The sequence below is a fragment of the Microcebus murinus genome, chromosome 18, assembly GCF_040939455.1.
Source record: "Microcebus murinus isolate Inina chromosome 18, M.murinus_Inina_mat1.0, whole genome shotgun sequence".
Classification (NCBI taxonomy): domain Eukaryota; kingdom Metazoa; phylum Chordata; class Mammalia; order Primates; family Cheirogaleidae; genus Microcebus; species Microcebus murinus.
The window spans coordinates 56,001,942-56,024,317 of record NC_134121.1 but is presented as its reverse complement, the minus strand read 5'-3'; the positions used below and the strand labels follow the sequence as shown (position 1 = coordinate 56,024,317).

At 60.0% G+C, this 22,376-nt stretch overlaps 1 protein-coding gene across 1 annotated transcript in view; it reads left to right on the top strand.

Annotated features, from left to right (window-relative positions):
- Nucleotides 1-21,209, top strand: part of SDK2 (sidekick cell adhesion molecule 2) — a 137,239-nt gene extending 116,030 nt beyond the window's left edge. The window contains exons 43-47 of the mRNA XM_075993921.1: nt 2,872-3,036; nt 4,327-4,467; nt 4,750-4,888; nt 6,294-6,420; nt 18,647-21,209. Coding sequence (XP_075850036.1) covers nt 2,872-3,036; nt 4,327-4,467; nt 4,750-4,888; nt 6,294-6,420; nt 18,647-19,000 — 926 coding nt within the window. The 3' untranslated portion in view covers nt 19,001-21,209. The remainder of the gene's footprint in view (nt 1-2,871; nt 3,037-4,326; nt 4,468-4,749; nt 4,889-6,293; nt 6,421-18,646) is intronic.
- Nucleotides 21,210-22,376: the final 1,167 nt, after the last annotated feature.

Genomic DNA, 22,376 nt, shown 5'->3' with positions numbered 1-22,376 from the left:
GCATGGAGTTCGTCCCTGAGACTGACAGCAGCCTGCTGTCACAGGGTAGGTGGGGCGGTCTTTTCCGCTCTGTGCCCCCCGCCCCTGCCGTCTTCAGGATGAAAGAGCTCTTGTCCCACGCATGCCTCCCGGCATGGCCTTGCTTCATGCTGCGCAGGATAACGAAACACGCCTGCTCCCCACAAGCCAGAGAGCTGCCCGGCGCTGCAGGCCCAGGGAGAGATTCACTCAGGGGATTTACAGGCCCAGGGAACCTGCCCTGGGCGGCAGCCAGCTCCCGGGGCTGCAGGCCAGAGCCACAGCGTGACATTCCAGCAGCTTCTGGCCCGGCCTGGCTGCCCCGGCCCCACCCCTCGTGTCTGCGTGGGGTTGACAGCAGGCAGGAGGCCCAGCTTCTGGAAGGCAGCAGCAGGGCCCTCGGCGCACTGCGCCCATCCAGCAAACGCAGATCCGGCTCCCAGCTGCGCACAGCCCTGCGCTGGGCACCCGGACACAGTTCCGTGCCAGGAGTCCGGCCAGCCCTGCCACCCATGGTGGTGTGAGGTGTGACCTTGGGAAGACGAGTTCAGCTCTCTCCGAGCCTCGGTGTTCTCACCTGCGAAATGGGGGCAACAGTTCCTGCCTCTCGCCATCGCGGTGGATATCGAAAAGCAAAGCGTGTAGAGCGGGGACGCTTGGCGAAGGAGCAGGTGCCAGCTATCGTCACCGTCATCATCCTCATGAGTGGTATGCAGAGATGAGTGAGAGAATTCAGTCAATGGATTCGCACCCCAGCACTTAAATCCCAGAGCGTGAAGCGCCAAAACCGGGCCCCTGTGCTGTGAAGAGGCCAGGGAAGAAAGGTGTCCATTCATTCATTCCGTAGACACTTGGGAGGTGCCGGTGCTAGGTGTGGGCTAATGAAGACAAGTCAGGCACGATCCTTGCCCCGGAGGGATTTCTCAGCCTCGCAGGAGAGAGAGGGAGAGAGACAGACATTAATCACGAAGGTGTGATGCATACAGGGCAGACGCTCAGAAGCAAACACGACCAACAATGAGGCCAAGGCTTGGGAGCTCCCGTGAGGACGGCTCTGAATGCAGACAGGCCCCCACGGCCCTCCCCAAATACGAGGGGTCTACACTGGAGAGGGGCGGCGCCCCCCCCCCAGCAGACCCTGCCACACTCTGGGTCCAAAATTCACAAAGGCCGGTGGGGCGGTCGTGGCGCCTCCACCGGAGTGGACTTACACGGCCCCAGGTCTGTGAAAAAGTGCGGTGCGGAGAACGAGTAAAGCCCGCCAGCCCCAGGAAAGGGCCGTGCTGGAGCCGGGGACCAAGCCTCCGGCCCCCAGAGCAGCAGTGACACAGGGTCCAGAGCGGGAGAGAATGGTGCTGCAGGAGGGTGAGGCAGAGGTGCTGGGGGGGGGGTCCAGCTGGGGGCAGCAAGGGGTCCTTGGCTCCCTGGTGGCAGCCTGGAGGACCCACTGGCTGCCGGGTGGCCTCCCAGGACAAGGCTGAGGAGGGAGGACCTGTGAGCACAGCCCACCGACATCCTTCCTCGGTGGAGAGTTGCTCTGGCCAGGCCCCTTCCTGGCCACCCCACCTACCCGCTGGATGCCACCGTGCGGTGGCGGATGCTTGCCGCAGCTCCTCGCCGCTCCTTTCGAACAACGTGAGCGTGAATTCTGTCCCGTGGGGCAAGGCCCAGAGAGCCGGGGACAGAGAGAGGCCTGAAAGACGCTCAGGAACTCAAAGGATGGGGTGACTGGGGCAACATGGGGTGAAGGACAGACTGGGGACTCCCCCTCCACCCTCTGTGTTCCCTCCTTCTCCTCCGACCTCTGCTCCTAAGAGAGGAGGCGGCCGAGGATGGGCCCCCCGTCAAATCCAGGCAACTTGACCAAACCCTCTCAGGCAACCCGACTCTTCCCTGCAGCTGTTATTAAAAAGAAAAAGAGGAGTCCTCTTGTTTTTGTGTGATGCCACCGCTGCATATGTTTTGAATAGCAAAGAGGGTTGCAGCTACTCAGGAGGCTGAGGCAGGAGGATCTCTTTAGCCTAGGAGTTTGAGGTTGCTGGGAGCCAGGCTGATGCCACGGCACGCTAGCCCGGGCAACAGAGCGAGACTCTGTCTCAAAAAAAAAGAAGAAAAGAGGGAAAAAGAAAGAAAGAAAAGAGAGAGAGAGAGAGAGAGAGAGAGAAAGAGAGAGAGAGAGAAAAAGAAAGAAAGAAAGAAAGAAAGAAAGAAAGAAAGAAAGAAAGAAAGAAAGAAAGAAAGAAAGAAAGAAGAGAAAGAAAGAAAGAAAGAAAGAAGAGAGAGAAAGAAAGAAAGAAAGAAAGAAGAGAGAAAGAAAGAAAGAAGAGAGAGAAAGAAAGAAAGAAAGAAAGAAAGAAAGAAAGAAAGAAAGAAAGAAAGAAAGAAAGAAAGAAAGAAAGAAAGAAAGAAAGAAAGAAAGAAAGAAAGAAAAGTGGGTTAGAAAAACAGGGGCCCGGCTGAGTAAAGGAGGGTGTTTCCATATGATAAAATCGAAGGCAGCCACTTAAAATCGTGTTTACCAACCGCTTTAACGACCCGAAGGCGGCGTGTGCAGAGAGAGCTCTGCCCACGCAAGTGCTAGCGTGTTGAGCCTGTTTCTCTGGACAGTGGAACTAGGTTGGTTGTGACAGTACTTTCTGCATAGCACGTGCTTTTAATGCGTTGCAGATGTCTTACTAAAGAGAATAGAAGGTGTCCTTTTAGAAAACATGGACCGAGGACCATGCACCATGCGTCAGCGTGGAGCAGGGTGGTCAGGCAGCCCGGCCCCCGGGCAGCATGGCCAGGACTGGGCTGGGAGTGGCATTCTGGGCCCTGCTCACTCACGGGGGCTCCCTCTCTGTGCCCCTGCAGACGAGGGGCTGTGGGACGTCCTCATCAAAGACATCCCCAAGGAGGTGAGCTCCTACACGTTCAGCATGGACATCCTGAAGCCGGGCGTCAGCTACGACTTCCGGGTCATCGCGGTCAACGACTACGGCTTCGGCACGCCCAGCAGCCCCTCCCAGTCTGTGCCAGGTACCGGCCCGTGGGGTGGGGGCCCCGGCAGAGCCTGGTGACGGATGCTGGGCAGTGGGGAAGAAGAGGTACCTGTGTACCAGAGGCATTGGGGCGGGGACGGAAGCGCGTTGTCCCCTCCAGGCTCCAAGGCCCAGGTCAGCCCTCAACTCCAGAGGACGCTGGGGCCTTGGATCTCCTGGGCTCCCTTTCAAGAGCCCCAGGAGCCCTGGGTGGGGGCAGAGCAGCGGGCCAAGATGTAAGCTTCCGTGAGCTCATTGCCCGGGAGAGGCAAGGGGGCCAGGCCATAAACTGCGTTTCCATGGAAACTGCCCCCAAAAGGTGACAGGTCAGCAGCCCGTGAAGTGGCAGCTGACACAGGCGGGACTTAGACCCCGCTGGGCAACACCCAGGTCAGGCAGGGATACCCCCCCTCCCCTTTTCCTCTCCTCATATTCCTCCATGTCCCAGAGCACACCAAGGACTCCAGTTTCCAAACCCGTGACCCCAAATCTAACCACTGACCCCTTTGAACGCTAAGGCCCCTTCCCCGAAAGGCAGAAGCACAGCTCAGAATTTCCGCTCGCCCGTGGGTTTCCAGGGTCCTGGCCTCCTCCCTCCCCCCACACATGTCCTCCCTTGGCCAGATTGATAAAACCAACTCATGGGACAGAACCGCTTGGAGACAGAAAGAGAAGAGCCCTCCCCGACACCATGGCTAGCTCTGGCTGGGTGTGGAAAGCACAGTAACGTGGTTTTGGAAGGCAGAGGGCTGTACGTGGAAGAGGCATTCTAGAGAGCTCTTCCCATCCCTCCTCCCAGCTGCCTGGCTATCTGCCACCAGGAAAAAAGTCAGTCCAAACTGAACCTGGAGCAAAGCTCTCCCGGCCTCCTACAGGCCGGAGAGTCACATTTCCCTACGCAAAGTTAGGTCCACCTGTCAAGATAGCCCCTAGGCAAGGACAAGAGAAGACAGGAAAAGTAGCCAGCACACTGCCACTCCCCACCCCACCGCCTGCGCCCTTGGCAGACATCACTAATCAACCCCAGCGCTCTTTCCCAGTGAGCGGGAAGGCAAGCCCAGAACCCATCTCACGTCAGCCCTCTCTCAGTCCTTCACCCGCTGGCCAGAGCCAGAACCCAGATGGAAACATGCTCACCAGGCTTGCCTTAGGTTCTCGAGCCTTCAGAGGGCACGGACCCTGCCTCCCCAGGACCCACGTGAGCCAGGGGGAGGGTCCCCGCCAGAGCGGGAGGCTTGGAGGCCGGAGGGGGCTGAGCACCCTCGGCCTGACGCCGCCCATGTTCCAGCCCAGAAAGCCAACCCCTTCTACGAGGAGTGGTGGTTCTTGGTGGTCATCGCCCTGGTCGGCCTCATCTTCATCCTGCTCCTGGTCTTTGTGCTCGTCATCCGCGGCCAGAGCAAGAAGTACGCCAAGAAGACAGACGCAGGTAAGGGGCCCAGCTGGCTGGACTTGACTCCTTTCATGTGTCCACCTCCCTGTTGGCCAGGGCAGGGGGGGCAGGGCAGGGGGTGGCAGGTCTGTCCCCTCGGCAGCGCACCTGTTGGGGTGCCAGGTGGGGCAGCCTTGGCTTCCCACACACAATCTCAGGCTCTCACATCAGTCCCAAGTCCAGCAGGGGAAAGAGAGGGCAGCCCAGCCAGGTAGGGGGCAAGGGGGTGGGAGAGGGGAGGCCACACGGTCTAAGGGGCGTCACCCTCCCCCCCCCCAGGGAACAGTTCCAAGTCTGGAGCCCTAGGCCACGGGGAGATGATGAGCTTGGACGAAAGCAGTTTCCCTGCCCTGGAACTCAACAACCGGCGGCTGTCCGTCAAGAACTCCTTCTGCAGGAAGAACGGCCTGTATACCAGGTAGTGGGCCGTCTGCCTGGGGGGCCGGAGGGTTGGGGATTGGAGACCAGCCCAGAGGGCCCAGCAGTGCCCAGGTGTGGAGAACTCCAGGGAGGGACACAGAACGGGCAGCACCCGCCAGGCCTTACCCTGTCCCGGGAAGCAGCATCCACGCTCCGGGACTGGGAATGATAACACAAGACCCAGCAGGGCCCAGCAGCGCAGCCGGGGCTTCTACCAGCCCCACCAGGCCCAGCCGCAGCCTGGGGGCCAGGACGCGCCAGGGAGGTGGCTACCGAGGGTCCCCGCCAAAGACAACAGAATGCAAATAACTGGCCACAGTTTTTAAACCAGCCCACTGCTGTTTGGGGCCGGCTGCTCTGAAACTGACTTGCAAGTAGTCACTTACCCCAAAGGCGAGACAGGCCCAGCCCGGGCACACTGGGCGAGCACACCTGAGTAAGAGCAGGAGCACCCCATTACTGCCATGCCCAGCCAGCCTCCCCTTGTGCAGGAACCCCCCTCCCCAGGGCCTTATTCTAAGCTGTTGGAGGACGGTCTCCATGAGGGAAGGGCGGGGCTGGCAGTGTGTGCCCGGCTCCTGTTTGCTCCTGCCTTGTCTCTGACCCCAGCCCCTCCTGTGCCCCCTCCCCATGGCCACTGGGCTGTCCATTTCCAAGGGTCCATCCAGGCCTCCCTGGACAAGACGTGGCAGTTTTCTGCTCCCCTGAGCTGAGGGGACATTGGCCGGAGGGGCTCCTGTCTTGTTCTCGGCCCTGTTGACATTCCCAGCAGGCAGGGAGTCAGCCACCCTCAGGGGAGCTCACAAAGCCTCTCTGTCTCCGTCTTGGAGGGACCTAGGGACGTGTGTGTTCATCAGGAGGACAGAGGGAGGGGCTCGCCGGCCCAGCTCTCATCCCCCGCCAAGTCCAGCCTTCCGAAGAAAGAGCCGTTGGAGGCTGCCAGGGCCGGCTGGGCCCAGCCCAGCTCAGCGTGGCCACGGCAGCCCCGCCAGGCCGGCTCCAGGGCCCTGCCGCACATAACAAGGGGGCATTTCACCGGAGGCCACCCCTGCCCCGCCCCTCCTAGCCTCTCCCATCCCCAGGCCTCCTGTGTCCCTGTGCCACCGTGTGTACACGGAAATGCCATTTGCACCAAACCAGCCCCAGGCTTGCGGCCCTGAACCCAGCCACGGTGACGTTCCCCTAGCCCCAGAGTTAGCCAGGCACCCCATTTGTCCCTCCTCATCCTCCTCCGGGCTCCTGTACCGAAGGCCCAGGCTCTGGAGAGTGGACACGAGAAGGAGGAGGAGCACAGGGTGGAGGGGACCCGTGGGCACCTGCCCTCAGGCCTCGCTGTGGTCTCCTGGCAGGGGTGCTGCTCTGAGCAAGGCCACCTCTCAGCCTCACTGCCCTGCTCTCTCCAGGTCTCCGCCCCGGCCCAGCCCGGGCAGCCTCCACTACTCCGATGAGGATGTCACCAAGTACAATGACCTCATCCCCGCAGAGAGCAGCAGCCTGACCGAGAAGCCCTCAGAAATCTCCGACTCTCAGGTGAGGGGAGGAGGGCCAGGTGCCCTGGAGAGGGGAGGGGACAGCGAAGGGAGAGGGTGTGAGTGCCGCCGGGGGGCGTCCTTCCTCCCTTCCCCATGTGGGGCATGAAGATGGAAGGGCCTAGGAATCTACCCGCAGTCAGGTGTGGGCCAGCTGCCACCTCCTGAGTTCTGCTCAAAGTCTGCCCCAAGTGCTAGTGGGGCCCCTGGAACCCGGATCCTATGAGATCCTTCGAGGGCGTGGTCTCTAGACTTGCAGGAGTCACCCACACGCTCAGTGACTCGGTAGGCCTTGAGGCTACGGAGAGGGTGACTCCGAGAAGAAGGGTGACAGGCAGCCCTGCACTGCCAGGCTGGAGAAATGTGCACCCCAAATAAATACTCAGGGATTGGAATGGGTTCCAGGAACGAGGGCTGCGTGTCCAGGAGCCCCGAGGGTGGGGAGCAGTGTAGATTAGCAAGTCGTTAAGTTTCATAGGTTCAGACCTGAGTGTGAGCCCCGGCTTTGCTGCCTGTGCGCTGGGCATCCTGGGTAGCCAACCTCTTTGAGCCCCAGTTTCTCCATGTGTAGAACGGGGAGGGACAGTGACACTCTCTCATGGGGCTGTGGGGACATCTGCGGAGATGAGGCACAGAAGAGCTCGGCACATGGCAACCGTGCAATAAATGTCAGCTTTTAAAACACTGAGAAGGGGACGGTGCCACTGGAGGGCATGGAGCTTTAGAGAGCGGCCATTAGGTGGGTCACCTGGGGACACTGTGTCCCAGGCCGTGGGGGCAGGCGTTGAGTGCATTCCAGCCATGCGATGCTGCAGCTTCCCACCCTAGGGCCCCTCAGCCTCGGCCAAGCCTGGTGGTTGCCGAGGAAGGGTCAGGAAAGGGCACTGTGTCCCACACCCTGGACCTTTCTGCCCAGTCCTGGGAGAGGAAGCGGAGGAAGCCGTGCTAGCAGGGAGTGCGGCTGCGGGCCAGGCCGGAGGTGCCAGGAAGCCTTCGGTCCTTGCAGGCCCGTGGACTGCGGGCCTCCGGCTCACTGCTGCTTCACGCATCTCCAGGGTTACTGGGGAGCTCGGCAGAGCCAGGAAGGCTGGGCCTAACCCCCCAGCTCTAAGCTGGCAGGGACGGAGACCCCAACGGGGGACAGAGCTGCGCTGAGCCCGCGTGATTCAGGTCATGACTTCTTCTTAGGAGTGTCTAACTCTTTGCAGCCTCAGGGACACTGGGGACTCACAAGGCCACCCTGGGGGCCTGTGTCCTTTCCCTGAAGCGTGATTTTTTTTCTTTCCCCCAAAGATGGCCGCCAGCATTTAGACTCCAGTCACTCCAGGTAGAATTCGGAAAGGTCAAGGAACTCCCTCTGCCCGAGGGGCTGTGACACAGACGGCCCTCTGTCTATGCAGAGGGGCGGCCAGTGGGAGGGACACCCTGTGTGATGCTGTCTGGCAGCTCCGGACGCTGGCCTTGCAGAGCACACTGTCATTCCACCCTCACGGGCTGGGTGCTGACCCCTCGGGAGCGAGCCCTCTGAGTGCAGAAGACACTGCCCGGGTGTCTTGCTGTCACCATCCCCGCCTGAATTTCGCAGGGACACAGAATCGTCCCTCGACCATGTGGCCGTGCCAGGGCCCCCAGCCTTGACAAAGTTGCCGGGAGCAGAGTCCCTGTGCTGAAGAGCAGCCTGCTGCAGAAGCCACCCCAAGGGCGGGCAGAGAACGCCCAGAATCCCCTCTCGGCCCCCGGTCTGACTTGTTCAGAACAAGCCCATCACTGGAACACGGTTTCCATAGCAACTTGGAACAGTCACTCCATGGAACACATGCCCTAGAGGGAGGAGGCTTCCCAGGTTCCAGAAGGCCGCTGTCACGGCAGAATGCTCAAGTCCCTTTGGGGGGGCATTTGGCCACCATCCAGGTACTGGATGGAGGCTTTCGGGATGGCTCAGGGTTTGAGTCAGGGCTTGGTGGGGTTGGCTTGGGCTCGTTTACCCCAAAGGCCAAGTTCCACCAAGGCGGAAACTCGAGACGTTTTTGATCACCGTTGCATCTGCAGTGTCTTGAACGGTATACCTGGTACCTGGGCACGCTATAGAAATAGTTGTTGAAAGAATGGAATGTCACTGGGAAAATGAATCAACCAGAGCGACTCTAGACTGAGTATAGGCTCCCAGGAGAGAGACAAAGATTCATGGCTGTGAAGTTACTCTTCCTTCCTGACCACCACCCAGACCCACCCATTCAGAGAAGTGTGGCCCCTTCAAAGTAACACCCCCGTCCCCCAGGGTCTGAGCTCTGGGCAAGCCTCACCTCGGTTTATCATCAAAGCGACCCCCTGAGGCAGGCATTAGCGTTGTCTTTTTTATACACATGGGGAAACTGAGGCTCAGAGAGGTTAAGCCAGTCGGCTCAGTTCCAAAGGGCAGAAAGTACGAGCCTGAGATCACAGCTCCGAGTTTCAGAGCGAGACCTTGGGCGCAGGCCTTCTGACCGCAGTCAGCTGGGCCCCCGGGTTCCACCCTGTCCCAGAGCCACCCTCGGGCCAGTCATGTCACCCTCACTGCAGGCCTTTCTGGAAGAGCCTTCAGAACCTGCTGATGAGACACTCAAGAGGGCCAAACACTCACTTCACTCCTGTAATTTGATGCACTTGACAAGTAAAAAAAAAAAAAAATTCAAACCCATCCTCAAAGAACAAGCCACTCAAAGGAAAGTGCTCCAGGCACTAGAGTTGTTCCCCAAGCAGCTTTGGACCGGGAGGTCACTGGACCAGCCTTCCCCGAGGGCTGCTTTGAAGGAGAGACGCTCATTGGAAAAGACATAGTCGTGGTTGGGTGGGAGAGCCCTGGGCTTGGGTCCCGGCGCTGCCCGTTAATGATTCTGACACGAGAGGGTCCGTCACGGCCCCTGGTCCACACGACACGGCCTGTCCAGAAGCTGGCACGGGGAGGACGTTAACCGAGATGAGGTCACACCTGTGCAGCGCCAGCTCATCACAGGGCTCTGGAAAAGGTGCCCGGCCTGATTTGGGTCCGCTCACTCCAGATCTGTTCTCGAAAACCTGGCACTTGGCGTTAGAGTCACCGTAGGCAGCCTAGGTCCCAGGAAGCTGTGGCCAGGGCACTGGCATGTTCGGAGATGGAAGAACCCAGGAAGACGCTGAGAACATTCGTCACGGGAGGGCTTCAGTCACCCGGGTCCCCCCATCCCCCGGCAGTGGTGTCCTGTACCCACTGTTAGATGCTAAATCACTTCCATGCCCGCTGGCAAATAGCCGCCACCCCTAAGTGTCACCAAGAGTCCCCAGGGGGGCTGCTCCGTGATTCCATGATGTCAGGGCCATCCCTGGCTCGGTGAGGGGCCTGCTTCAGCTACAGGTGGCTCCTGTTGCTTCCGGGTCAGCTCGAGCCTTAACCGCCGCTGAGGCCCGGAAGTCACATGTTCCAGGGCGGTGAGCGCAGCTCCAGCGGGTGCAGAGGGAGGGCAGACACTGACTTCTCCTCGACACCCAGTGCTGGAGCACACTACTAGGACGTGGAAGTGGCGGAGAGGTGGCCCCGCCTGGCAAGAGCTCTCCATGGCCCGGAGGAGGCAGCCTGGAGACAGAGCCCCTCTCTCGTGTCCTTAGGAGACATGCAAATGAGTCAGTCCTGCGGCTCCTCACCCGCCCAGGCGAGAGGCCGCCCGGCTGCCGCTCTGTGTCTGGGATGCCGAGCTGCCACCGTTGTGACTTCCACCTGGGGCTGACGTCCCGAAGGCCCAGCCACCACTCGGGCCTGGGGCTCTGGGTTTCAGGGGCTCAGGAGAACAACTGCTACCTTTCCGAAGGCTCCCCTCCCCCAGGCCTGCTGAGAGCCAGTTCTGCCTACGCCAGCCTGGTTTCCTTTCCACGTCAGACCACCCAAAAACGCACGGTCCAAAATTGGCAGAAATCTGCCCAGCCGTTTCCCTGTGATTTGGTAAAAACAAGAAGTCGACCTGACCTATAAACAAACACACACGCTACACGGTGTGGGAAAGGCCGCAATTCGGGGTGGGTGAGGGGCTAGGGGAGAGAGGGGCTGGCTCCCCAAAGAGGGCACAGGCTGGAGTCGGGGCTGTGCCTCAAGGGGTGCAGAGGGGCACCCAGCAAAGGAGAGGGTGCTCCCCCAGACTGGAGATTTTTAAAGAGCCCGTGGCTTGTTTGATGGAACTTGTAAAACTGCAGTGTGGCTGCATTCCAACTCCATTTTCAAAATAAGAGCTCAAGTTTGGCAGAAAAAAAATATGTATTTATTTAGCACACGAATCTCAACGGAAAAGGAAATTCCAAGCCAGAGGCACACACCTTCTAATCTCGACCTTCAGCTCTTTACCATATCGTAGACGGCCCCTGTAAGCACATTATAACAGAATTGAGCTTATGTGAGAAAGTAAGAAGAAAATATATAGGACGCGTCATATTTCCGGTACTATTTTTTGGGCACTGAGGCCTAACAATGAGCATTTGTGGAGTGCTTTCTAGGCGCCAGACGGGACTGGAAGGATTGCTCGCGAATGTGGCCACTTAAGTCTCGGAGCCCGCAGGAGGCAGGGGTGGTGTTAGGGCCGTGCTCGGGTAAAGACGGTGAGGTGGAGTGAGTCGGGGAGCCCCTCACCCTCCCGTTACCCCTCCCTTACACACCTGCACAGGTGAGGCCCCGCGTGGCGCCCGGACAGAGTGAGTGCTGTTGGGCTCTCCGTGGAGCTCGCTCATTCATTCCTGGGTGCATTTACTCAACAACTACTTGTTCTGCGCCCGGTAAACAGACACGATTTACGAGTGGTGGCTGCAGTCGTGGGCAGGACGGACGCTTATGAATATTGCATTATAGGGGTTGTGATCTACTCGGGAAGACTGCCTATGTGTGAATAATCATGTTTTCAGTTCTCATGGAAATATTATGGAACCATAGGAACTTCAGGGAGAAAGTGGAGAACAACAGTCTTTCTGTTTCCTGCGGTGCAGGGGCAGAGAAAGCACCGTGAGGAGACCCGGGGGAAGGGCCACTCCACCCGGGTCTCAGGGAGGGCTGCCCGGAGGAGGTGGCATTTATTTGAGCTGCACCTCGAAGTGTGAACAACGGGACCAGGTCATGGGTAGAAGTGGGGAGCAGTGAGTGTGCCGCTTGTCCGTCAGGTTGGCATGCATCTCGTAGGCTCCAGGCCTCACCTGCTGCTCCTCTGTAGCCCTACCCACCCAGACCCCGGCAGCCTAGGCTGGTGCCAAACTCGAAACACGCTACAGGGCACAGAGAGTCCAGGGAGAGGGAGGCACAGCTACACGGCAGGCGCCTGCCATGTGCCAAGCCTGTGCTTTCTATGTTCTCATGTAACATCAAACCACCCTGCCATGCAAGTGGGACAATCCCCACTTAGCAGGAGGGGAAACTGAGGCTCAGAGATGTCAAGAAGCGTGCCCTTGGTCACAGAGCTCAGAAGTCCAGGCAAATGGGATGGCACAGGGAGAGACTGAAAGAGAAAGACGCCTTCACCGCCTCCAACCCCACCCCAGGGACCACCCAAGCAGCCCCCGACCACAGACATCTCTGACAGCTATAGGGCGCTCGCTGTACCTGCAAGGGCATAAGTAGCACCTGTGACAAGTTGCGTCTGAGCTGACATTTTTCAAAGGACGTTTCTGGAAGATTTCCAGCCGTTGGGAGCCCAGGGCCCAAACAAGATTGTGTCTCAAGGGGGGAGATCCAGGGAGGTTCCACAGAGAAGCCCAGGAGACACTTAGCACGTCACCCACCCCACCTCTAATCCTGCAGGCGGGGCCCTGGCTGGCTCGGGCTGAGGGCACCGGAGGTCACAGGCAGGAGCACTGTGACCGGGCTGAGGGCACCGGAGGTCACAGGCAGGAGCACTGTGACCGCACAGACAAGCTGCGGCTTCAGGCTAGAATCCTGCAGAAGAGCCTGTGGGACCATCAGTGTGGGAGGGGGCTCCGGCCTCCAGACTACAAAGGAGCTGCACAGGGTGACTTCTCTGTCATCTGGGGCCACACACTCCTCCCAGACTTCCCAAAAGATTCAACAAGATGAGGGTCCCCGCCCGTTGCCTGCCTGCTGGGTCTGGGGCAGGATCCTTAGGGCTGGAGAGGAACAAAAACGTGAAGGGGCTTGGCTTTGCTCCCTCCTCTCTCTCGGGGGTCCTCCTTCCTCCTGGCCCCCTCCCTTGGCTGTCCCCAGGCCTGCAGCGTCTGTGCTCCCTCCCACCCCACCCCCCAGACCCTGGTACTTGCTGATTGAGAGGCTTTGAGGGACTGTTAAGAGACCGGGGAGCTGAAGCAGTGGCTTGATTGCCTGGCGGCCTGGCAGCGGCCCCTAAAAGGCCCCCTTTGTGCTGGGCCGGTTCCTGGGAAGCTGCATTCAATTACCGAGGCCCGTGAGAGCTGCAAGCTGCAATAGGAGCCCCTGGTCCCCCTCACTTTCTTTCTTCTCTTCTCACCCTGCCCCCACGTAGAAAAGAAACAGATGTTCACAGAGATGCAAAGACCCCCTCCCTGGACTTTGGAGAGCTGGGGGGAGGGGCAGACCAGACTCTCCCCGCCTAGCCCCCTCCTGGCTCCTAGCCCCTCCTCCTCCTCCTGCCTTCCATCCCATGAGGGTGCTGCCCGCAGACTGCCGGGCACCCAGCATGTGCTCAGCAGAGAGCTGGCGGCCGGTGATGGTCTGGATGCAGGGTCTTTGGGCCAGAGAGGCCACTCCCCACCCTTCTTCCAAACTAGACGTGCCCCACTCTGGAGTGGGGGGTGTGGGCAGGAGCTGAACCTTCCTCTCCCTTTCCAGCTGCCTGAGCGCTGAGTCAGCCGCCCCTGCTCGGCTCCCGGCCCCTCTGATCCCTCCCAGGGGGGCTTTTTTTTTTTTTTTTTTTTTTTTTTTTTTTTTTTTTTTTTTTTTGAGACAGAGTTTCGCTTTGTTGTCCAGGCTAGAGTGAGTGCCGTGGCGTCAGCCTAGCTCACAGCAACCTCAAACTCCTGGGCTCAAGCAATCCTCCTGCCTCAGCCTCCCGAGTAGCTGGGACTACAGGCATGTGCCACCATGCCCGGCTAATTTTTTATATATATATCAGTTGGCCAATTAATTTCTTTCTATTTATAGTAGAGACGGGGTCTCACTCTTGCTCAGGCTGGTTTTGAACTCCTGACCTTGAGCAATCCGCCAGCCTCGGCCTCCCAAGAGCTAGGATTACAGGCGTGAGCCACAGCGCCCGGCCTCCCAGGGGGGCTTTGAGGCTTCTCACTGCATCTCTTCCCCCTCCTGCAGAGGCCCACCCTCCCCCTCCCCCTAGTAATACCTTCACAGCAGTCTCTCGTATATCAGCTCATTCCACCCTGTGAACCATGGAGATCTGCCCATTTTACAGACAAGGACGCTGAGGCTGAGGGAGCCTGCGTGGTAGCTCCAGACACCCTGCCAGTAGGAGCCGGAGTGGGGACTTCATCCTGCCACCATCCCTTCTCACCCCATTCGCTGCAGGATGGGGGCCACCCCTGTGACCTGGGGGCTCCTCTCCAAGGCTGGGGCCTGGGGGCAGCCAAAATTCTAGAACCTCTGGGGATGATGCCAGCAACGACTCAAGCCAGTTACTGGGTGGAGAGACCTGACCTACAGAGCAAACTCCGGGGTGTCCCTCTGGCCCGGCACACCCACAGACCCGAGCCTCTCCGGCCTTCCAGCCTCCCACTGCCAACGGCTCCCGCCTCGGGCCGGCCTCGCCCCTGCTACAGGTCAGGTGCCCGCCCCTCGGCAGATGGAGCCTGCTTTGTTCTCCTGCGCCGGCAGCTGGGCAGTGGGCACAGACCGGGGCTTGTATTGTGCCGCCTTGCGTCATGGGGAGAAGGCCGGGGACTTTCCATTGTCCTGGACAGCCAGCCCTGGCCACCAAGAGGATCGCGGTGGGGTGGCGGTGGGGTGGCGGTGGGGGCAGTCAGCACTGTGGCTGGGGTTGTGGAGGGGTGAGGGGAGGCAGGGAGGGGAGTGGCCAGAGGACATAAATTAGCAGATCTGGCATTTACTCCCACCGGGTGGGCAGGGGGCTCTCACTTCCGTCCTGTGGGCTCCGGGCAGGAGCGCGGGGCCACAGAGTGCCGTGGGCTTTGGAAAGTCAGGCGGATCTGAGTTCAAGCCCAGCTAGGGCGTTTCCTTGGGGCACAGCCCACCCCGTCTCTGCACTGGTATTCTCCCCGGTGCTGGGGTGTGAGCACCCCCAGGGCGTCAGCACCCGGGTAGCGACAGTCACCGCAGCACGGGGTGTGTGGAGGAAACAGTGTCCTGCCGTCCGGCAGAGCACTGGCCCCAGTGGGGGGACCATTCTGGTTCGATGTGTCGTAGCTATGTCTCTCCAGGGCTCCGAAGTCGTGCAAGTCTCTGAGTCCCTGAGAACGAGCTGCGCCTTCCTTTCCTCAGAGCTCAGAAACTTGGGGCAACGTCCCTCTCCGTACTGTCTGCCTGCGAAGCAGGATGCAGCTGAGCCTCCCAGGCTCACTTGTCCAGGCCGGGCTGGGTTTCCTTGCTACCGCGCTCCTCCCCACGGCACGAGGGACTTAGGTTGGTGTGACAGCTCCTCCCCACGGCACTCGGGATGTAGGTAGGTGTGATCACTCCTCCCCACTGCACTCGGGACGTAGGTTGGTGTGATCGCTCCTCCCCACGGCACTCGGGACTTAGGTCGGTGTGACAGCTCCTCCCCACGGCACTCGGGACGTAGGTCGGTGTGACAGCTCCTCCCCACGGCACTCGGGATGTAGGTAGGTGTGATCACTCCTCCCCACGGCACGAGGGACTTAGGTTGGTGTGATCGCTCCTCCCCACGGCACTAGGGACTTAGGTCGGTGTGACAGCTCCTCCCCACGGCACTCGGGACTTAGGTCGGTGTGACAGCTCCTCCCCACGGCACTCGGGACGTAGGTCGGTGTGATCACTCCTCCCCACGGCACGAGGGACTTAGGTTGGTGTGATCGCTCCTCCCCACGGCACTCGGGACTTAGGTCGGTGTGATCGCTCCTCCCCACGGCACTCGGGATGTAGGTAGGTGTGATCACTCCTCCCCACGGCACGAGGGACTTAGGTTGGTGTGATCGCTCCTCCCCACGGCACTCGGGACTTAGGTCGGTGTGACAGCTCCTCCCCACGGCACTCGGGACTTAGGTCGGTGTGATCGCTACTCCCCACGGCACTCGGGACTTAGGTTGGTGTGATCGCTCCTCCCCACGGCACTCGGGACTTAGGTCGGTGTGACAGCTCCTCCCCACGGCACTCGGGACTTAGGTCGGTGTGATCGCTACTCCCCACGGCACTCGGGACTTAGGTCGGTGTGATCGCTACTCCCCACGGCACTCGGGACGTAGGTAGGTGTGACAGCTCCTCCCCACGGCACTCGGGACTTAGGTTGGTGTGATCGCTCCTCCCCACGGCACTAGGGACTTAGGTTGGTGTGATCACTCCTCCCCACGGCACTCGGGACTTAGGTTGGTGTGATCGCTCCTCCCCACGGCACTAGGGACTTAGGTTGGTGTGATCGCTCCTCCCCACGGCACTCGGGACTTAGGTTGGTGTGATCACTCCTCCCCACGGCACTCGGGACTTAGGTTGGTGTGATCACTCCTCCCCACGGCACTCGGGACTTAGGTTGGTGTGATCACTCCTCCCCACGGCACTCGGGACTTAGGTTGGTGTGATCGCTCCTCCCCACGGCACTCGGGACTTAGGTTGGTGTGATCGCTCCTCCCCACGGCACTCGGGACTTAGGTTGGTGTGATCGCTCCTCCCCACGGCACTCGGGACTTAGGTTGGTGTGATCGCTCCTCCCCACGGCACTAGGGACTTAGGTTGGTGTGATCACTCCTCCCCACGGCACTCGGGACTTAGGTCGGTGTGATCGCTCCTCCCCACGGCACGAGGGACTTAGGTTGGTGTGATCGCTCCTCCCCACGGCACTCGGGACGTAGGTTGGTGTGATCGCTCCTCCCCACGGCACTCGGGACTTAGGTCGGTGTGATCGCTCCTCCCCACGGCACTCGGGACTTAGGTCGGTGTGATCGCTCCTCCCCACGGCACTCGGGACTTAGGTCGGTGTGATCACTCCTCCCCACGGCACTCGGGACGTAGGTTGGTGTGATCACTCCTCCCCACGGCACTCGGGACTTAGGTCGGTGTGATCGCTCCTCCCCACGGCACTCGGGACTTAGGTCGGTGTGATCGCTCCTCCCCACGGCACTCGGGACTTAGGTTGGTGTGATCGCTCCTCCCCACGGCACTCGGGACTTAGGTTGGTGTGATCACTCCTCCCCACGGCACGAGGGACTTAGGTCGGTGTGATCGCTCCTCCCCACGGCACTCGGGACTTAGGTCGGTGTGACAGCTCCTCCCCACGGCACTCGGGACTTAGGTTGGTGTGATCACTCCTCCCCATGGCACTCGGGACGTAGGTAGGTGTGATCGCTCCTCCCCACGGCACTCGGGATGTAGGTAGGTGTGATCACTCCTCCCCACGGCACGAGGGACTTAGGTTGGTGTGATCGCTCCTCCCCACGGCACTCGGGACTTAGGTTGGTGTGATCGCTCCTCCCCACGGCACTCGGGATGTAGGTAGGTGTGATCACTCCTCCCCACGGCACAAGGGACTTAGGTCGGTGTGATCGCTCCTCCCCACGGCACTCGGGACGTAGGTAGGTGTGATCGCTCCTCCCCACGGCACTCGGGACGTAGGTAGGTGTGATCGCTCCTCCCCACGGCACTCGGGACTTAGGTTGGTGTGATCGCTCCTCCCCACGGCACTCGGGACGTAGGTAGGTGTGATCGCTCCTCCCCACGGCACTCGGGACTTAGGTTGGTGTGATCACTCCTCCCCATGGCACTCGGGACGTAGGTAGGTGTGACAGCTCCTCCCCACGGCACTCGGGACTTAGGTTGGTGTGATCGCTCCTCCCCACGGCACTCGGGACTTAGGTGGGTGTGATCGCTCCTCCCCACGGCACTCGGGACTTAGGTCGGTGTGATTGCTCCCCCCCAGGGCACACGGGAGGTAGGTCGGTGTGATCAATAACTGCCCCCAGGCAGGGGCATCAGCAGGGCAAGGCCGGAAGCCTGGCTGGGGTCCTCAGAGCTGCGTTTCACTGAGCCTGTGCCGCCCGCTAAAATCAGCGCACTTCCCTTCCAGAGAGTTCTGAGGGCGGCCCCATCTGTTGTCTTATTAATTCTCAAAACATTGCTGGGAGCCTGGGGTGGGGGAGGGGGGTGTGCGTGTGATATTTTTAGCTCCAGGATTCAGATTTTACTTCGCAACCCTGATTGACTCTTGTCGCAGGCCAACGTCCCCCACGGGCAGATGAAGCCTGTGCTTAGGACACCAAAGTACCAAAAGAAATTATTAAGAATAATTTAACATTTTATATTCCTTCGCCCCAAAAAAGCTTCAAGGTCATCATCGCATGAAAATTCAGAACTTCTGTTGATATTTTTCTCATGCTTATTTCATAACTGAGTGTTGCTTTTATTTCGGAAAGCACATGGGCGGGCAGCAGCCCTTTGTCACTGACCGGGGTCTCTAAAGCCCTCATTCCGGTGCCGGCTTTGCCCCCCAGGCCAGAGGCTGCACCGAGATGAGAACTCGGTGTGTCGTGGGTGAGCTTTGGAAACGTTCCGCTGCCTCAGAGAAGCCGGGCACAAAAGGCCACGTGTCGTGCGGTTTCAGTTATACGAAACATCCAGGCTAGATAAATCCCTGGAGAGACAAAAGAGGTCAGAGGTTGCTGGGAAGATGGGAAGAGGGGAGGAGACAGGGAGTGACTGATTCACGAGGTTTTTACTCCGGGGCGGTGAAAATGGTTTGGAACTAGGTAGACGTGATGCTTGCAAATGAATACATTTGCAAACACCACTGTATCATAGGCTTGTTTAAAACGGTTAACTCTGTGTCATGTGACTGTCACCTCGGTTGACAACAAAGGTTAGCACTCAGGTCTCCGACTCACCTGCCGGCCCTGTGCCAACACTGTAGCAGGCCCTGCAGCACGCCCAGGGGCTGCTCTGGAGGAGGCAGACATGGCATAAAAGGGGGCCCATCCCCCCCTGGCAGGGAGGGGGCGGGGACGGCCACAGCCCAAGTCAGAGCAGGGATTCGAGCCAGGGTGCTCTGGGCCTCCAGCCCTGACCACGGTGACCTGTCCCCGTGGGGCCACTGACGTACCCGGATTCTCTGTCCCCCCAGGGAAGCGACAGTGAGTACGAGGTCGACTCGAGCCACCAGAAGGCCCACTCTTTCGTCAACCACTACATCAGCGACCCCACGTACTACAACTCGTGGCGGCGGCAGCAGAAGGGCATCTCGCGGGCCCAGGCGTACAGCTACACGGAGAGCGACTCGGGCGAGCCGGACCACGCCACCATCGCCAACAGCAACAGCACCCAGCAGGGCAGCCTCTTCCGGCCCAAGGCCAGCCGGACTCCAACGCCCCAAAACCCCCCGAACCCCCCGAGTCAGCAGAGCACCCTCTACCGCCCCCCCAGCAGCCTCGCTCCTGGCTCCCGGGCTCCCATCGCAGGGTTTTCGTCGTTCGTTTGACAGCACGGAAGGGGGAAGAGAAAGAAACATGGCCCCGAACTCCTCTTCCACCCCTGCTCCCACCGCCTGCCAGAAAACAGGAACACCAAGAAACCAAGTCAACTTTTCACCTCCCGGGTTTGTTTTGCGCGGAGATTCCAGGGCCAGCCAAGCCGGCGTTGAGAAGGGCGCGAGGAAACCAGGAAGGACGCGTGCGGCCGGCGACTCTTCCATGCAAGAGCGTGGGGCCCCCTGCCCCTCCGGGAATCACAGGGAGCTGGGCAAGTGGCCATGTCCCCGCTGCAGGGGACGCAGAGTGGGTTGGGCCCCCGGAGAGAGGCGGAGAGGAGGCAGAGGACTGGAGGCCTCTCGGGCCGGCAGGGGTGAGGGAGGAAGAAGCTTCTGGATGTCCAGCCAGCTGCCCTCCTTCCGGGCCGCTGCTGGTGGCTCCTCTGCAGAAGGGACAGGTGTCCCCCGAGGCAGGGCCTGCCTTGTCTCTGTGCTCCCCTCTCGCTCCCTGGCAGCCTCAGCCGGCCTCGCCCAAACACCTGCCCTGCCTCGGCCGCCTCTGCCGCCCTCCTCCCTGGCTCAGCTCCTCCACCGAGCATTCGGTTTATTTAGAAAAAGGAAACAACAACAACAACAAAAAAAAAAAACCTAAAGGGTGAGAATTTGCTTAGCTACTTCCCTGCTCCTGCATATTTTTTAAAAAACTAAGAATGCAAGGAAGAGGGCCCGAGGGCTGGGGGAGAGTCCCCCCAGCTGAACCCTGCCTCCTTTTGCTGGAATTCACTTTCCTGAGCACGGACAAGGAGAGGTGAAGTCCGGGGGGCTTGGACGTTGTGCGACACCGGGTGTGACGCATGGCGGGCAGTCAGGAAGATAAGGGTGAAGCTGTGACTGTTCTCTTTCTTCCAACCCAGGCACCACCTCCCCCATGCTTAAAGGAGGAGGACATGGCAACTGCTAAAGCAAGGAAGTTCAGCTGGCCTCGGTGGGGAGCCCGGTGGGGTGAGGAGCCTCCATCTGGGCAGACATCACTGTCCCCTGGATAGGTACCTTCCTGCCAGCACGCAGGCACGAATACACACACACGCACATGTGCACGCACGCACACACCCTTCCTACGCATTTGCACGGGGAAGGCTCTGAGGACCTTCTCCAGAAGAATCCGCTCTGGGTCCTCCTAGGCACACAGCACACTGTGTCCCTCGAGCTCTGAACCCACAGCCTCCTAAGCACAGAGGCACAGGAGCCCGGGGGCGGCCCACGTCCCCGGTGCAGAGCCTGGAGCACCCAGAGTTTGCCCCGTCTGCCTAGTCCCCAGTTTACAAAGAGTCAAAAAACGCTCCAACCCCCAGGAACGCCTCCCAGGCCGTACCCAGCCTGGACAGGGCTGTGGGCGCAGGAGGGGCCGGTCAGGAAGCCCAGTCCCAGCTGGACACGGCGTTCGAGATGCGCAGCCAGGCCGGCCAGCAGGGGCAGGTCAGATGGGACCAAGGGACAAGAATAGCCGATGGGAGGGAAAGCTTTGACACACACAGTCGGCTCCAGGGAATGTTCTTTAAAAAGCCACTTCTGGTGGCCTGGATCTTCCCATCCACTTGGTACTTGCAGACATAAGGGTTGGGGGAGGAGCCTTTCCGTCCGATCCCCCGGGCGGTCCGAGGCCCCTGTGCAACCCTGGCCAGCCCTGGGAAGCTGGCCTGAGGCTCCCCGCAACGACTGGGGACAGTGGGAGTCGCAGGGCTCCCTGGGGATGCCGGGCACAGGCCCTCCTGGTCCCGCGGAGAGGAGGTGACCCCCTGCTTTGTGGGTGAGGAGAGTCAGGGGAGGCCTGAGTGGGAGATTCCAGAAGCAGACCAAGGGAAGAGAGAGCCTGTATCTCCACATGCACATACACGCACACACACCCGGCCACCAGCCCCCGATCAGTCGCTGTGCTCATGGCGACTGGGGAGGGGGTCAGGGGCTGGGCCCAAGGAAAGGGTGCTCCCAGCCGTGGGCTGTTCCCAGCACACCTGACCCCCGGGAAACATGAATGGGGAGATGTTGGAAGGCGGCTCCGCAGACAGGCTGACCCCGCTCTAGAGGCCAGTTGGCTGTTTCTCCATGCAGGGGGTCTTGGACGGGAAGCTCTCCCCCAGTGGAGGACAAAGGGCTGTGGTTTTGCTCCTCCAGGAAATACGGTGCTCAGGGCCTCCCTGGACTTGTCAGCTGGACACCCCACCCCCACCCCCAACTCCCCAGCCCCCACCCCGCCCCTCTGCAGCATCTGGCGTCTCCATAGCAGCACATCTGCAGCTGCCCACCTGTGAGCACGCTGCTGCGCTTTCTTTCCTCCTCTCAGCTTTTGTTTTGTTAACAACTTCACCCTTTTCCCTGTCTGCTGAGCGTTTAACCCTTTAAGGAAGTTCCCAGTTTGCATTAGGGGATTATTTTATCCCAGCCCAGTGAGGGATTTTTTTTGGGGGGGAGGAAGCAAGGGTGAGTAAAAACATTGTGTATGTGTGTATAAATTGCACATGAGGCCAATTTTCCTTTGCCTTTAATGAATCACCTGGTGCACTAAGATATTCCTTCTCCCTCTCCCCACACGCGCGTTCGCACCATGCCAACGCATACATGCACACACAGATATGCACAGAACACACACATGCATGTGTGTTAGCAAAGAGGCTCTTGCAGCCCCGTCTGATGGTGTAAGCGGTGTCTCCCCTTGAGGCACGGGTGGCCTGAGTCACTTGCACCTGGGGTGTGGCTGGGATCTGTGGTCTGAGAGGGTAAGGGCTCTGTGCAAAGCAGAACTCTTAGGCGAGCCCATGAGGTCAGGCTGGGCCCAAGGTACAAGTCCCGCCCTTAAGTCAATGCCCACCCATCTGCCTGAGCCGCCCCAGCCACATGCCCAGCCCGGGTCTCCAGCTGTGGGACTCTGGAATTTTTAGGAAGACATCTCTTTGCCCTTGTTTACATATCTGTTGGGGCAGTGGAGGCTCCCAACCCTCCTCCCGGACACTCCTCCCGGACACCTGGCCACACTAGAAAGGGGCGGTGGGCACTGCCCATGGGTAAACAGGGAGCCTTCTTGGCCTTTGATTTCCTGAGCCAATGGTGCCAGGGCCCCTGCTCGTGTGACTCCGCCACAGCCAGGTTCACGCCAGGACACACCTGGCCGCCTTGGCATCGCCTCACCCTGCCCCAGGGAAATCTCCCGGTGTTGCACCCAGGAGCCCAGGCCGGGCACACCAGGGCTGCTCTCCCCCCCACCTGGCTGTGCCTCCAGAGTTGGGGGGCAGCTGCCCACCCAGACTGCCAAGACAAACCAAAAAGATGCCACGGGCTCCGGAAGCACCTTCCTCCTAGGGCTCCAGGGAGTTGGCAGCCCCAGGCTGCCCCC